The 17,884-nt window shown below is 44.5% G+C and overlaps 1 protein-coding gene across 1 annotated transcript; it reads left to right on the forward strand.

The window, feature by feature from the left end:
* Positions 1-12,198: 12,198 nt before the first annotated feature.
* Positions 12,199-17,247, forward strand: LOC117839167 (probable 3-ketoacyl-CoA synthase 20). The gene is made up of 2 exons (XM_034719438.2): positions 12,199-13,237; positions 16,134-17,247. Exons 1-2 carry the CDS (start codon positions 12,482-12,484, stop codon positions 16,968-16,970), a joined length of 1,593 nt encoding a protein of 530 aa, XP_034575329.1. The 5' UTR covers positions 12,199-12,481; the 3' UTR covers positions 16,971-17,247.
* The last annotated feature ends 637 nt before the right edge of the window (positions 17,248-17,884 follow it).

Genomic DNA, 17,884 nt, shown 5'->3' on the forward strand with positions numbered 1-17,884 from the left:
AATTGTTACTAGCCATGTCTCAGCACCTACATGTTCTAATTCATATTTATCTTTAGGGAGAACCATCGGTCGATGAGGAATCAACCTAGCTAGAAACACCTCCAACGGCTATGCAATCACCGAGAATTACAGCCAATGAGGAAGACCCTAAAAACGGTACCCAATGGCAAGAAACTCCTGAACAGGTATGCAGATTTTGTGCACTCATTGAGACACTAAATTCTTTATCTAATCAATTTTCTCCACAAGCTGCCAATCCATCATTGTTGGATCTCTTCTCATTCAGCATAGAAGAATTTCCAGATGAAGAAGACATCAGCTCAAGCCATCCATGAAGCATAAGAGATCAGCTATTGGCCATTTTGCAGCTACTTCGTCAAGGAACATCTATTCTGTTAGAAAACATAGAGCCGATGCAGAAGCTATATAGGCAAATCGAGACCCAGCTAACTGAAGATTTGGCAGTAGCATTGACTCCTACAGCATTTATTGAATCATACTATTTTCAAGTCCAAGAAGCCAAAAACCGCATAGGCGATCGACAAACCTTTCAACAGGCTGCGACTCAATTAAAAACCGATCTGCTAAAGGCTCAAGAGCTTAAACAACAAGATAATGAGCTAGCTGCCTCTTCTCTCACTGCAAAACAGAGTTTGAAGGATCTGGAGGCCAAACGGGATGAACTGACATAGGAGTTGAACCAAGTTGAGCAGGATATCGTGACAGCAAGAAATCAAGTTGACAAATATTCCACTATCATCCATGAAAACAAGGAAGAACTGTCCAGCTCCATCAAACAAGTTCGCCAACAACATCAGCAAATTAGGGAAGTCTCAAGATCTAACGAAGATGATCTTCAATTCATAGCCAACGTTAATCATATTTGCCTACGAGCGATAGAGGCCATTGAAAGGGCGTTGTAAAGAACAATCAATCCACCTTTGAATTTACTTGCAACATGTGTGTGATTACTTTACCCTTTGAAAGTGACCTTTAAATACCACCTTTACTTCCCTTGACTCGACGTAATGAATTTTCTTTACCCCTTTAGGTCAAGCCAAATGTCACGACAACACTATTGAACTTGGTGAATTGTGAAAGCTGAAATATTCTTGCCATTACACCTCACAAGCTCCCTGTATCGCTTTGGCTGCACACCAGCGATCTTGCTATAAATAGACCACCAGCGCTAGCACTTCCCACCACCAAGAACCATGGCTCAAAGAATATGACTCGTAGGCTGGAAGCACATAATATTTGAAGCTCGTAGAGGATCCATAACCACCAGATAGAAGAATTCTCATGAAATAGAATAGGATGCTCCTTCCCTTCACAGCCTCTTTTGCAAGATATGGAGGTTATGATGCAAGAAGAATCTTCGTGACGTACCTCCACGCCATCTCCAATGAGCTTCTCGAAGATGCCGGGGCAGAAGGACACCATCCCTCATCAAACTTGCGCTTCCTCTTATATTTCTCATTCATTTTTTTGTTCTAAAGGTGATATCTCAAGATATCAGCTATCCAGCGACGATCAACATAATCATCAGGTCTTGTAATCCATCAGTTATGAAAAATTTCGCATGATAAAGCTCTTTCTTCCTTCAAATAATACACATATATTTTTATTTTTCTGTGCTAAAGGTAATATCAATAGATATCGGCTATCTAAGGCGATGAATATTACATCAGCTTTTTACATATTGTCAGCTTTGACCTATCACCTATGGATACAACTATCTAATAGGCAAGCCGACATAATCACTCGTATTTGTTTTACTCCTCCTTATCGGCTTCTTGGCCTGACTGAAATAGGAACTGTGTAGCATCCATGAATTCATCCTCTTCCCAAGCTTTACCAGATAAGCAGCGTACTTTGTTAGACTCCCAACAAGGAATATCGGCTGAAGCAATGATAGCAATTTCATCCGCTAGCATGATTTCCACCATATCTACATCCCATTGAATCAGCAGTTGATGCATCGTGGACAAAATACAGCAACTTGCATGGATCCAATCTCAACCTAGAAGAAGATTGTATGAACCTTTGCCATCGATGACAACGAATGTAGTAAGCAGGGTTTTGCTACCAATCGTCAATTCGATATTTAGGATCCCTTTATCTTTTGATCTCTTCCCTTCAAAGTCTTTCAGGATCATGTTTATCTTGATCAAGTCTTCTGGACCTTTTCCAAGCTTACGGTAAGTAGCATATGGCATTATATTCACCGCAGCACCACCATCAACCAGCATCTTGTCCATCGACCAACTGTCAACATGACCTTTCAGACACAAAGGCATGAGGTGGCGGTGCCTCTCATCCTCGGGTTTCTCAAATACAGCTTTCTAAGCCGGTAACACCAATTGGGCAACTTCCTCTTCATCTCTATGACATATCCCAAATTCAGCAGGTAAAATAAAGACCATATTAATTTCAGTCGATACCTCTTTGCCTTTATCCGCTTGCTTGACGTGCCACTCCTGATTGTGTTCCTTAAAGCGTAGGCATTGAACCCTCCTTCTTTGAGTCTTGGTCAACCCTTATGAGCACCAACGCTCTCCAGGAATCAACTTCTCTTGACGTCTGATACGTTCCTCCTTGGACTCATCGATGACAATAGATTTGCACCTTGGCGGGTAGCTTAGCCTCTTATGCACAGATTGAACTTCCTTTTCCTCATCGGACTCCTCAACAACCCGACGGTGCCTTGACGACTGATATTCCAATCACTCATGCACCAATTGGCATTGTCTCCTGGACTCACGATAACCTTGATACTACGAACTGCACTCTGGGTAATCAACAGCCGAATGTAACCTCAACATTTCATTCCAGTAGTATTGGAAGAAAGGAAAGTTCCAATGTGACTCAAACTTGCTCCGATCATCATCTGCCCAAGCTTCCCAAACTTCCCGCCTACACTAGTACTTGTTGTTTAGCATCTTGGAAGTTACTTTAGGATTCCTAGCAGATCGGCTGGCTTCAGCCTCCTCTACTTCTTGAGACCAGATCACTTTGTTTTGTAGTCCTCAGCCGATATATGCACTCGTGGATCCATTGCTCCAGATTCCTTAGCTCTCTGGGACATGAGAAGCGCTGATCGGAGTCTGGTTTCCTCTTTTCTATCAACTGGGGCAGCTTCTACCATGTTGACAGCTAGGAAAGGGTGCTTGTCAACCTTCATCACCTTCTTGTTGTCATCAACATTTAACCTTCCTTGTTCTATGGCGGTCTGAATCTGCTGACACAACACCTTGCAATCATTGGTGTGGTGTACAACAGAATTGTGTAGCTTGCAATACTTCCTCTTCTTAAGCTCCTTAGCTGATGGTATCTTATGACCTGGAGGAAATTTCATCTATCCTTCTTGCAGCAACAAGTCAAATATTTTATCAACCTTTGTAATGTCAAAGTCATATGTCTCTATATTAGTTTTAATCCACGGACACGAGACAGGCTTCTTGCTCTTGACCCACTCTGCTACACCAATCTCCCCTACTGCATCGAAGTCCTCATCAAATGAAACATATGCATTGAAATTGGAGACTCCATATTTGCCCCTACGCGTGTTCTAGAATCGGCTCTCATGAACCAAGACCTTATGCACTAGTTGTGCTATGCTCTCAAAGTCTTGAGGAGCAAACTTTTCTTTGATTGGATCCAGCAGCCCTTGATAAGCTAATTCAACTAGCTGCCTATCAGTTAAGAATATATTATAACACTTATTGCGCACATCCCGAAACCTCTGGACAAAGGCAGCTACTATTTCCTTGTTCCTTTGCTTCATCATCATAAGATCCATCAACTTCATCTCTTGGGCTTCTACATAATAGTGCCTATGGAACAGTCTTTCCAAATCTTCCTAGTTGTTGATGGAATTGGGCGCCAATATTGAAAACCATGTAAAAGCAGGCCCAGTCAATGACAATGGGAACATACGCACTTTAAGTGCATCCATAGTAGCTGCTTCTCCGCATTGGACTAGGAATCACCTGACGTGCTCCCTTGTAGACATGTTGTCTTCTCCAGAAAACTTAGCAAAATCAGGAACACAGTACCGATGTGGCATCGCTACTTGATCAAACCATGCTGGGTATGGGCACTGGTATGTGTAGGATTGTTCCTTAGGCTTTAAACCAAATTGATTTGTAATTACTTCAGCAATCTTTGAAACCCAATCTTCATTATTCTTCCCATTTCCTTGTTGTGAATATGGAGAGGCTGGTGGTACAAATCCATCTGCAACTTGAGGTTGTCAAACATCAAACACAATGTGTCTGTCAGATGTAAAATCTAGCTATCTTGGTGGTGTCGAGTGTTGATTTGCAATCTGGATAGGAATTGACCCTGACTTTTGCTTTGGCTGGCCATCAGAAGGGCCGACCATAAGCTGTATCGCCAGCTGTCCGGAAGATGACTCTTGTGCACCACCTCCATAACCAGACATGTTAGTTGCATATCTCTTCCAGGAGTGCTTGCTGACATAATCCTTCACGACGTTCAAGATCATCTTTTGAATTTCATTCGTCAATACTCCAGTTTAGCTAATCAAAGCATTGTTGACCATCGAATTGATCTTGGACTGGAACTCAATGTCATCTTCCCATCCACATGACTTTTATCTCTAGGTGGTGGCATTGGTATTGGTAGAGGATTCTTCTTGTGAGCCATGTTGCAGTTCAGGCTAAACGATTGCAAACAAGCTACTTGGAACTTTTTAGTAGCATCTTATACTTCTTTCCTTTGTAATTCATCAAGCTTGTCCATGGTAATCTTAGCTGCCACAAACTCCTTGGGATCTTTGGGATCGGATTGATCATCCCGAAGCTTGCCGGCCATCTAGTCGAAGTTGAGGCAACGAAGAGCACTAATGACATTTGTTGATTGTTTGTCCCACCGGGAGTGCCAAGAGTGTGTTGACGCAAAATATGGACTTCAGGCTTTTGCATTGAACAACACAGAGGATCTGGGAGATCTGCTTAACTCCAGTGCAGGCTCCAAATTGAATCGTTAAGGTGCAAGGCGTGCAAGTCAATTTAACCTATAATTGACAAGGAAAACATTAAATTCCTAAGCTGATAGGTGGCTAAGCCTTCAAGCTCATTAACAAGCATTACTTTGAATAAACACCATAGCAGTTAAACCTTCAATGTAATCATGCGGTGTACATAAACGGAAACATTTATGGCATGTGCCATCAGCTATATGAGCCGATGGGCTAAGATAGGTGCAATATACAACAATAGCCATAAAAGAAAAGAGTCCTTGCTAACCATGTACATATCAGATAAACTAACATATCTTAGTTAATGTTATGAGACGTGTATTGAACTTAAACAAGGCAACACGGCTGAGAGGGCATTAACCTCTACCCATTAATATAAAAGATTAGAGCATAGTAGCAAAGACCTCTTGCCTACCACTTGCAAGCCAATTAAGCTAACAGATCTAATTAATGTCATGAGACGTATATTGAACTTAGACAAGGCAGCACGGCTGAGAGGACATTAACTTCGGCCCACTAACTTAACAGACTAGCTTGCGGCAGCAAGGCCTCGTATGCACACCTATCGGCTTCATGACATCATCACGCTTCTGTGAGACATGGATGATACCCAGCCGATGCATAGGCTCTCAATGGTAGCATTCTGACGTGAAGGATCTGGCGGCTAGCAATACGAGGGATAGGGGTAAAGATCTATCGGACCTAGCATATATAAACCAAATAAAGCATGCAAGATCTAACCATTCGATACGATCAGATAACTGATGAATGCTTAAACAAGATCAAGGAGCCAATAAAGACACCTAATCAGATCTAGGACGTTTGATAACTGTGAGCCCTTGATAAAACTAAGAGATCGATATGATGCAACTTAATAAAACCAAACAACTCAATAACTGTGAGCAACGTTGAAGATAAATAGAATATTGGACAAAGCCTAGACAGTTCTATTTGTGATCTAAGTTAACTCGATAACTAGCCACATGATAAAATATCAGAATATTGGATGATGCCTAGAAAGTTCTGATACGAATAACGTGATGATCAGGTGACGGTACTTACAAGCCCTCCTGAGATTGAAGCTGATGGAGCCCTGCGCAAAAAGCGTTGTTGTTCAGACTCGGCAACATACCAAGGGGTTACCCGAGGTAGTATTTTATGCATGGGGCTCGCCGAGATCAGGAACTCGAAGGTGAACTCGAACACACGATTTAGGCAGGTTTGGGCCGCTTATGTCGCGTAATACCCTACATCATGTGTGTTGGTTGGATTGTATTGATTGAACTTATCTGGAGGGGGTTCTTGCCTCGCCTTATATTGCCGGGGGCAGGGTTACAGGTCAGTTATTTACAAGAGTACTAGTCAGATTCGACTAGAGAATCCTACTCTAATTACTACGAGTAGTTTCCTAATTCGCGACTAGTTCTTGCCCTCCATGTAGACCACGTCGTCCTGCACCATAGTTTCCATGTCTAACGCGTCTCGGTGTACAGCCCCGTATTGTAGGACTGTCCAAACCTTCTAGTAGGCTCATAGATGTATGGCTGACAAGAAGAAACTTGTCGGTTTCTACTCTACTCCGACTCCTAGGGTTTTGGCGGTGTGATACCGAAAGGTTGTATTGATTGATTGATGATTATTCATTACAAGGCTCATGGGTTTATACTTATATCCTGGAGCAAACTAAAATCCTAGTCGGTTATGACATGAACCAGTATAAAAAATCTGAAAACTACTAAAGATAAATCCCCACGCTTTCTCTTATTTGATGGAGTCGGTTTCGCTTCGGATTAGATCCCTCCCGGTCTTCTATCGGCTTCTGGACTCCAGTCACCCGTGACTATCTTTGGTCAATGCAGGGTCATCAACAGACTTTCTTCTGCAAATCCATTAGCTGTCAGAACCTTACCCTCATCGGTTGACTCTGATCAAAAATTGGTATCAACACATCCCGAAGCTATCGACGTGCCAGGCCCACATGCAAGTGAAAATAAGACTCCAGGGCACAAGGAAGGCCAAGGTCGATCGGCCTGGACCCTCCCAGGCCGATCGGCCTAAGGGTTTCCTTCGCCCCCTCGCTTTCCAATTTTTGCTACGTACTCTCCAGACTATAAATACCCTGAAAATTCACGGAGCCCCATATCAAATACGACATACTTGACGTGAAGCAGCAGAGAAGAAGAAGGAGCTTGAGGGACACCTCTTCAGAGAGCTGAGGGCTGTGCAATTGTCTAGGGATTAGCGTAGCTAAGCCCCGGCCGACATGATCACCCTATGAGGAAGATCCACGATGAAGTTCTAGAGCTAGGAGCCATTAAGATCAAGGTAGGATCACGGTGGTGATCTTATGATGTACAATCATTTATGGTGAAGTAATAGATATGTTCATGTTCTTAGCGATCTAAGTATCTCCTTCTATGGTTTTATACTCTTTGGGGTTTGCTTGCTTTTCAATCTATGATCGACGATAGATTGCTTAGGGTGTTCTTGTGGTTGTGGTGACCGGATTTGCATGTATAATCTACCGATGAGTATATATAGCATGTTCTTTTGATCACGCCCTTAACCTGCTTACGCTGATAGAGGTGGTCGTGATAGAATCTTTCTTGTGTAAGATGGGAGGTTTTGGGAGCCGTACCAGAGGTGTAGATTTAAAGATAATTTTTACTAAGATCATATCTGTATTGTTTTGCTATCCATGCTCAGAATTACAACATATGCATAGTCTAGGTTGCTCTAAATTGGTTACATGTGCTCTATCTGTTATCTATCTGTACATGCTTAGTAGATTGGATCCGAATCACTCATCAACACTAAGTTCATACTAACAATGCTAGTTGAAATAGATCTTGTGCTATAAGTTCCACGGATTGATAAACCTTGGGGGAATACTCTGAGGGAAGAGCTACAACTGATCCATGCACTTGCGGTTCATAAATTGGCATGCTAACTGCCGTCAACACTCCACCCTTGCTCAATTAGCAAGGTGGTACTAAACATGCGCACCTATACTCATGGACCACTACCAGGCCATATCCATATTAGGCTGGGTGTCACATACACCCTCCTCAAAGAACCTGACATCCTCGTCGATCCAACTCATCCACACTTGGGCAAATGTCCAGGAACATTCCATCTTAGCGCATGACCATACTTTCACTACCGGCGCCATATGCCATGCCGTGTGTCCCATCCAGAGCCGACACGCGCCATGCGCTATATGCTCGCACACTGACCCGTATGCGCAACCGTGAGGGTCAGCATTGATACCACTTGTAACAACCCATCCTCCAAAGCCGCACCGTCCAGCCCTTTCGAGGGGCGAGCACGCGTACACATAGCGCTCTGCTTACACTTTCATCCTTGCTTCGTGTAAAAGGGTTAACCCAAAGGTCGTATAGCTGGTGGACAAAGGCTTATAAGTTGACTTCACCCTTACTCAACTAGCTGGTACTAAACATGTGCACCTGCGCTCATGGGCCACTACCGGGCCATATCCATATTTGACCGGGTGTCACATGGGCAGATACAAAACATGATGCCTTATGTTAAAAAGTTATACTAATATTTTTTAAGGTTATTTTCATAGGTTAGGAATATTTAATATGAAATTAATATTAGATATACAAAACTGTATGAAAAGTAATCATGAAAAATTGCTAATGTATTTTTCTATGTAGAGTATCATGTTATAAGTCGATTGGCAAAATCTGAAACTAAAACTCAACTTTTACGCGAAGAAAAAAAGAGTGAAATATAATTAGGGGGTAGATTGGACCAAATGAAATAGTTCGGAGGAGTAAAATGAGCCTAAATTTTTCTTAGGGTGTTAAGCAAAATAAATTGGTGAGGGGAGTAAAGTGAATTTTTTCTTTTTTTTTTTGTGGCCATCGAAGAGAGAGATGGTCCCATGCACCCATCATACTGATCGATCTCAGACAGTCAGTGAGACATGACCATCAAGCATATTAAACAAAGTTACATGATTGTACCATCACGTTGTTTTTCATGCTCTTATATATCCTGTTGTCCCGTGCTCTGACGGTCGGTAAAACATGACCATCAATCATTAAAGAAAGTTTAGGCTCAGGGAGGGGATACGATGGTAGCTAATAGCTACATGATTGTAAAACGTTTGTTCTTCACACACATCACGGTGTTTTTCATACTTAATTATCATGTGTTGTCCCGTGCTCAGTGACGGTCAGTAAAACATGACCATCAAGCAGCATTAAAAAAAGTCTAGGCTCAGGGAGGGGATACAATGTTACATGATTGTAAAACGTTTGTTCTTCACACACATCACGTTTTTTTCCATGCTTATCCAGTTGTCCCGTGATCTGATTCCAACCCAAAGATCCACCACTCCGCAAGCTACCTCGTCGACCTCATGTAGAACATGTGGCCCCACATGATCGTAAACTAATACGCTGTTCTTCTATGATCTTATAAAACTTCTATATGCATTTTTTATTATACTCCCTCCTTAAAATATAACTAAGGCTACATTTGGATTAAACTCCAAAATTCGGAATTGGTATTGGGTGCCATCAATATATATATATATATATATATATATATATATATATATATATATATATATATATATATATATATATATATTGTTTGCCGCCAATATATATCTATTGTTTGGATGCTATGAGATTTGGAATAGGAAACTCACTCCAATACCAAGGGGTATTCGACTGCCGCCGAGTCCTCAACCTCTGTATTTACTGAAATTGCTCTCTCTCTCTCTCTCCCTCTCCCTCTCTCTTCCTCTCTCCCTCTCCCTCCCTCGCTCTCTCCCTCACATCTCTCCCTTGGGCCCCGACCTCCGGCATGGAGCTCTGAAGGAGGGTAGGGCGCGGCACAGGGCGGACGGATCTAGCATTGCAGTTCCGGCAGTTGACGGGGAAAGCTCGGGTGGAGGCAGACTGGATGTAGCTGCGGCGGCTCCAACGTGGAGGAGGACAGGGAGCAGGGCACGACCGTGGCATGGGGAACCATGGCATGGGGGAGCTCTGGGGTGGCGGCAAGAGCTCCTGCTTAGTGTGCTTATTATACGCAGGGGTGCTGCCGCTCACCTCCTCTCCATGGGTGGTGGCATGAGCTCCATGACTCGCCAATGAAGGACGGACAGCTTGACAAGCTTGGTTGAGCAGTGAAGATGGGGTTGCATGACCAAATTTCAATTTTATCCTTTTGCACATCCAAACAGGAATCGTATTGGCCTGCTTCCTATGGTTCCAAAAGGCAATGCATATATAGTCATCCAAATAATAGAATTCGAATTGTGCCCCATTGCAATATGATGCCTGATTTGGTATTAAAACCAAATCCAATGCCAAGCCCTCCAATATTGATATTCAAACATAGCTTAAGGTTTTTTTAATGGTTTTGCCCTCTCTTTTTTTAACTTTGTGGCATTATTACCCGTGACTATTCTAAGTAAACGGGATTTTGCCTTAGTCCTTAAGCATTTGCCAGTGTTTTAACCGTTTATTAGAGGTAAAATCACGAAGTTAACAAAAATGAATTCAACTGCCCCCAATAACTAATTAGTTTGCCCTAAACATGTAATTTAAGGATGTAGAGAATTTCCATGAGAATACGCAATATAGCGTTATAATATCCTAATACTTTAGTACTTGACACAAATTAAAGCGCCTATAGGAAATGAATACGAATCCGGTAGGAATCCAACAAAATTCCCTCGTTTATTCCAAATGGGGCCTGAATTTACGCGAGCAAACATTTATTTCTCTTATCAAGTTCTGTCTGCAGAGAGCAGCACCGTGGTATACAGTACAGTAATTATAATATACGTACAGAGAGAGAGAGAGAGAGAGAGAGATTGATCTGTGCATGCTATACTGTGACTCAGCAGGTGTATACGTTACTGTTTGATCAGTTGTGGCAGTCACTAACTCACTACTGTGCCCATCACATTGCACATGGTAAGTGGTGACTTACGGCGTATGGTCACTAATTAAATAGCAACAGAAGAGCATAATCAATAGTACCCGGCCTCGACGGGTTAAGATCGCATGTCTTCGTCCAACCGCGCGACGGGCACGAGAAAGCTGGCATTATTTATTTCTCGTTTCATTTCGCCCGTACCTTGGAAACCAATTATTCCAAATACAACATATAGTACATTCGGCAAAGAGAAGAGCAGACAGTTAAAAACGGACCGTTCACTTATACTTAAAACACGCTTCAATTCTCTTCTCGCGTCACGCTCCTCCATCCCCACGTCTAGCACACTCCCTGAAAAAGCTCAGCAATGGGGGCTACAATGTCTGCAATGCAATTGAAGGCCTGGTTTAGCGCATGTGCTACCCGGCTAGTACACTGTACTCAGATCCATCGCCCGTGAAAAAGTGAAAACACACAAAGCCTGAAACTTAAGCTTGAACAAGACTACCTTCAGCATTCCATTTGGATCGGAGCTTTCGACCGTGCATACATCAATGCAATGTCCATGTACGTATATATCTGTTCCACACCAATGTCATTTTCCACAGCGCGCATTAATTGTTCAAAGTTACAAGTTAGTAACAGCATGTTTGCTTACCCTTTCAAAATGTAGTTCCTTATTTTTTTAACTTTGACCAACCATTATATTTATGAATTATAATATCAAACTAGATTCATTAAATAATCCACCATAAAATATATCTTTCTGATACTGTAGATGTTAATATATTTTTTTATAAATTTACTCAACAAATAAGTTTAACCTAGTACAAAACTAAAACGTGCTTATCTCTGAGCAAGAATTTGTCAGTTCAATATAATAATTTTGCATTGCTGTGCGTGCCTGCATCACCTTATGCGGTACCAGTAAAACCAAGAGGAAAAACACATGATCCCAAAGCACAAAACATGCATGGCTTAACCCTCTGAAAAAATTAAAAGAAGAGATAAATCAACGAAGCATGGAGGCTGGCTGCAGCAGCACGTACTGGATCAGCAGTTGAGCAGTGGTGGTGTAAAAGATGTGACCCAGGAGAGGACAAGAATTCAATCCCAATCCCTACTTCCCACTGAACAATCAATTCACTGCCACCTACTCCTCTTCCTCCCTCGTCCTCGCAATTGCAATACGGATCAGGAGCCAATACACATGGTAATGGTATTGGTATGGCGCAAGGTACATATGCTTTTACACAGACACACCCATGCATTGCATGCCGCTGAGAGCAGTGCCGCTGCTCTGCATACATGGCTGCTCGCGCATGGCGGCACTTATTGCGCTGGCAACTTGGCAGTGCCCTTCCCCCCATCACCTACCTGCTGCTGCTCGCCATTAACCCCCTCCTTCGAGTTCTTTATTCTCCAAGCCTATAAATCCGCCATTGCTCGCACTCCATCCCTCGCCATTGGAGCAAGCAAGCTCGCTAGCTGGCTATAGGTAGTACTGGTGGCAGTCTTGCTTGGTTCTCATTCCTCGATCTCCTTATAATAACAATGGGTAGTAGGGAGGTGCTCGGTGCGCCGCCGCCGACGACGCTGGGGGCCAATAAGAACAAGATGGTGTACCACTACCACCGGTTCATAGGCCACCTCACGCTCGTCCTCGCCGGCGCGGCGCTCGTCGCCGCGGCCCCGCGGCTGTCGGCGGCGCTGCCGTCCCCGGCGAACAAGCTGCTGGCGCACGGCCTCCTGAGGGAGCTTGCCGCCCTGGGCGTTAGCGCGCCGGCGCTGGCGGTGGCCTGCTGGGCGGCGGCGGTGGCGGCGTGGGCGTACGCCGTGTCGCGCCCCCGGCCCGTGTACCTCGTCGAACTCTCCGGGTACGTCGCCGGCGAGCACCACGAGGCGTCCCGTGCCAAGACGATCGCGCACTTCGGTCGGTGCGGGCGGTTCAGCGACGAGAGCATGGCGTTCCAGAAGCGGATGCTGGAGCGGTCGGGGCTCGGGGAGCGGACCCACTTCCCGTCGTCACTGGTGAGCGTGCCCGTGGACATGTGCCTCCGCACGGCGCGGGAGGAGTCCCACGCCGTCATCTTCGGCGTCGTCGAGGACGTGCTCCGGCGCGCCGCCGTGAGCGCCGCCGACGTCGGCGTGCTCATCTTCAACTCCAGCCTGCTCAGCACCACGCCGTCCTTCACCTCGCTCATCGCCAACCGCTACGGCATGCGGCACGACGTCGTCAGCCACAACCTCAGCGGCATGGGGTGTAGCGCCGGCATCATCGCCATCGACCTCGCCAAGCGCCTGCTACAGGTACTGAATTACGCTGTGTCTTAATTCTGGCACCCGTCTTAAATTCTTGATCATGGCTAGCTGTACAGTACGATCCTTGCGTGCATGCACCCGGGCACGATAACCGAGGCCATAACTTGTGACCAATGAGTGGCCAGCATGGACGTACGGCATTCAGATTCGGATGGAATGAATGAGAGCATGTGATGATGCTGTACAAATGTATCAAAATATTTGTGGCCACGATCATTTGACCATTCATCTTAACAAAAATTTATTGTAAATATACAAAAATATAAGTCAAACTTATAATATGGTAAAGTAAGTGACAAACAAAACTAATAATACTTGCATATTTTTTTAATAAGACGAATAGTCAAATGTCTCAATAGCGACAAATATTTTGATACAAGAGATAGTAGATTTGAGAATCTAACAATATGCATCATGCTGAAGCTTAACTATGAATTATGAGATAATCTACGTCAAAAAAGAATCTATGAGATAAACCAAAATTACCAAATACAAGGAAAACGAAAATTTACTAGATTCTTGATTTCATTGGGATGACAAAAAATGGCGATTCATGCATTCCATAACTAAATACCCTGTACAGCACACAGCGTGCAACAGTGTTTTGGCTTCTCACTGATTTTGATCCCAGTGGGTCCCTTTACTTGTTCTGAGCCCATAAATGTGGTAGATGACCACGATCAGCCTAGTAACGCGTGAGATCACAGACAATGGCAGCAATGCCCTTGAGTGTTTCCCCTCTTCAGCGCAAGAGAACAGCCTCTGGCTTGCAAAATTAAAATAGAAAGGCTCAGCTGCATTGCATGCGCACAATTTACCCTTTGCAGCTAGTATAGGTCCGGTTCCTTCTTATTTCCATGTCTATATGGTCCAGTTTGGAAACCGCAGCTAGGAGAAGCGCGTCCTAGATAAGCTGTATAAATATTGAAATAGCGCTTATTTGAGAAGCGGGTTTGAACCAGCTTCTGCGTTTCACTACAAATGGAGGTAGTGGGGAGAAGCGTGGCCAGAAAAAGCTGCAAAAAGCAAGTTATTTGGCTTCTAGTTTCAGCTTATTTTGACCATAAGCTGGATTTAAGCTGTTCCAAATAGGACTTATATAGTTTTGGTGTGCTCTTTCCACCTTGTTACAGCTAGGTTCTCCCTCCTGTGATAAACGAGTAATGTTTTAGACATCTCATGGTCCCAAAATAGCTTTGACAATAAATTTCTTTTATAATATACTCCCTCCGTCCATAAACTAGCTTGACGTGTCCTAAACGTCCCTCCATCCATAAACTAACTAGTTTGTTCTAAACATTGTATATTTATGAGCCGAGGGAGTACTTTTAAAAAAATCTTATTGTGGAAACGACTTTTGATACAAATCTACACGTACCATTTTCAAATGTCAAGACTTAACACACTAAAAGTAATATATAGCAAAAATTTAGACTTCAACAAGAAAATAATTTGTGGCATTCAGTAGCAAATCTTAGTTGTGTCCATCTAAATATAAGAATCTTTGCCCATTGGGTTTTTAATTTGACTTCCGCCGTCCTATCTGTATGTACGAATGTTTGGGACCAATACAGGGCCTTCAACCTATATACCACTTTGACCGCTACTTCTTTTTTTTCTCATAGAAAAATCATCGTAAAACTTTGTAACTTACTCATGAAAACTTGTGAAAATTACTTATATCATGGAAGAAAAAAATACATAATCTGAAGACGTACAGTGGTAAAATTTGGACAGTTCCTTTTTTACCACAGGAGAAATTCTCGAAATAATGCCAAACATTAATCAGTACCGAAAATACCTGTTGGTGCCTCCATGTGGGGTGGAGTCAATCGGTACACTCCACAGTGTCCGCCGCGTAAAAGCTTTAACAGCACACATGCTTGGAACGGCGGAGGGCACATGGCGTTTTTTACAGCCATGTGCCGCTGCCTGCCCTACTAGCTCCTTCCTTCATCACGTATTGTACAGACTATCACAGAGATTTCTCCTGTCTTGGAGATTAGTTGCGCCGGTCAAGGGCTGGATCAGGAAGAACATGGCCCTGCTCCCCTGCTGCATGACCATGCATGTAGTTTTGTTCTTACCGCGGTTATTAGTTAATGATCAGCTCCGGATCCGATCAGTCAACAGTGTGAAATGATCAGTTCGGCGGTAGCAGGAGGCCAGGAGCTAGTACGTAGTAAATGGTCTGACAAGGGACAGGCCCTTCATGTCTACAGGCTACTACGGCTGATACATAGCTGGGCCGATCTGACCGGCTGGTCAATACAAAACCTACTGCTAGCTAGTGTGTAGGTGCTCTGGCGATTTTGGCTACTGGTTACAGTGGCTGTCCGTCCATTCAAACTACGGAGCTGTTTGGAAGGAGGGTTAAAATTTTAATCCCGTCACAACAAATATTTTGACACTAATTAGGTGTATTAAACCTAGACTAATTACAAAACTAATTACACAACCTCTAGGTTAAATCGCAAGACGAATCTATTAAGTCTAATTAGTCCATGATTTGACAATGTGGTGCTACAGTAACCATTCGCTAATGATGGATTAATTAGGCTTAATAGATTCGTCTCGCGATTTAGCCTAAGGGTTCTGCAATTAGTTTTGTAATTAGCTTATATTTAGTCCACCTAATTAGTATCCGAACATCCAATATAATAGGGTTAAAGTTTAGCCCCTGGTATCAAACGCCCCCTACCTTGAAACAAGTATACCGAAAGGAATATCACCATGTATTTGATGCTCAGTACTGCACCGTCCATGGCGAAATGGGAGCTAATTGTAAGGTTCATGTACACAACCAACACACAAGACACGACGTGTAACTTGATGCATGCTGCTAGCAACCCATAACGTTGACGATTTGCCACCATATATGCAGGTGCACCCGGACACGTACGCGCTGGTGGTGAGCACGGAGAACATCACCCTGAACGCGTACATGGGCAACAACCGCCCCATGCTGGTGACCAACACGCTGTTCCGCGTCGGCGGCGCCGCCATCCTCCTCTCCAACCGCGCCGCCGACCGCCGCCGCGGCAAGTACCAGCTCATCCACACGGTGCGCACCCACCGCGGCGCGCACGACCAGAGCTTCGGCTGCGTGACGCAGGAGGAGGACGACGCCGGGTGCGTCGGCGTCTCCCTCTCCAAGGAGCTCATGGTGGTCGCCGGCGAGGCCCTCCGCACCAACATCACCACGCTGGGGCCCCTCGTCCTCCCCATGTCCGAGCAGCTCCGCTTCCTCGCCACCGTCGTCCTCAACCGCGTCTTCCGCGCCAGGGTCCGCGCCTACCTCCCCGACTTCAAGCTCGCCTTCGAGCACTTCTGCATCCACGCCGGCGGGAGGGCGGTGCTGGACACCATAGAGAAGAACCTCGAGCTCAGCGCATGGCACATGGAGCCCTCCAGGATGACGCTCTGCCGCTTCGGCAACACCTCCAGTAGCTCGCTCTGGTACGAGCTCGCCTACAGCGAGGCCAAGGGGAGGATCCGGAAGGGAGACCGGGTGTGGCAGATCGCATTCGGATCAGGGTTCAAGTGCAACAGCGCCGTCTGGAAGGCGCTCCGGACGGTGGAGGGAGGCGAGGAGGGCAACCCGTGGACGCCGGAGCTCGACGTGCTCCCCATCCAAGTGCCCAAGGTCTCGCCCATCGACGAGACCGCATACACGTTCCCCGATGGGGTCACCTACAAGGTTGCCGCCGTTGCTGGCTAAAATAATTAATTATATATTGCATATGTGAGCGCGTAGTGCGTGGTTTCTTTCTGATCATGCATGCGTGCGTGCATGTCATCTAAGCGAGGTCGAGGTCAAGAAGGAAGAAGAAGAAGAAGCAGAAGCGCCGTCATTATATTGCCGGGCTTGATGATGATGGACCGGTGCCGGGCGTATTAGCTAGGGCTTGATGATTTGGTTACTATTTTGCAATGATTTGTAATGTAAAGCTTGATGAACTTGCGATGAAATTAATTCCGATTAATCCATCTTGCTATATCCTTGGTGTTTGTTGGAGTGGGAGAACAATAAACATCTTTTTTTGGCAAACGATCGTTGCCAGCGAATAAAAGACGTGGCGCCTTTTCCTCCACGAGTTACTGGCTTACTGCTCAGCATCTGCGTCTTCAAGCTTGGACCGCTGCCGTGAGGAGCGTAACTCGCGAAGCTGATCCTGCCCGCGCGCGCCAGCGCGCTTTCTGGCGCGACGACGGGAGTCAGCGAGCGGCCAGGCCCCGCGAGGGTCCACCGCGGCAAACGCCCCTGCTACGCGCCTGCGCCGGCACGCGGCACGTTTTTTTTTTCATTTTCTTTTCCTTTTTCTTTTTCTATTTTTTCATTCAATTATTTTTTCAGACCATTTATAATAAAGTAAATATTGCTACTGGTATAAGACATGTATAAGTTGTTTAACAATATTCTTATAAAAATTATAGCAAATGTTATGCATATAAGTTGTGTATATTATGAAAATTTTACTACAAAATTTATCACGTAATTTGGTGTTAGAAAAAAATTGCGTATAAATCGTGTACATAAGTTATAATTTTGTAAAAATGAAAATTCGAACGTATTCCTTAGGAATTGTATGCAAAAGTCGTACGCATAAGGTCTGCATACCACCAAAGTTGTGC

The sequence above is a fragment of the Setaria viridis genome, chromosome 9 (assembly GCF_005286985.2).
Source record: "Setaria viridis chromosome 9, Setaria_viridis_v4.0, whole genome shotgun sequence".
NCBI classification, from domain to species: Eukaryota; Viridiplantae; Streptophyta; class Magnoliopsida; order Poales; family Poaceae; genus Setaria; species Setaria viridis.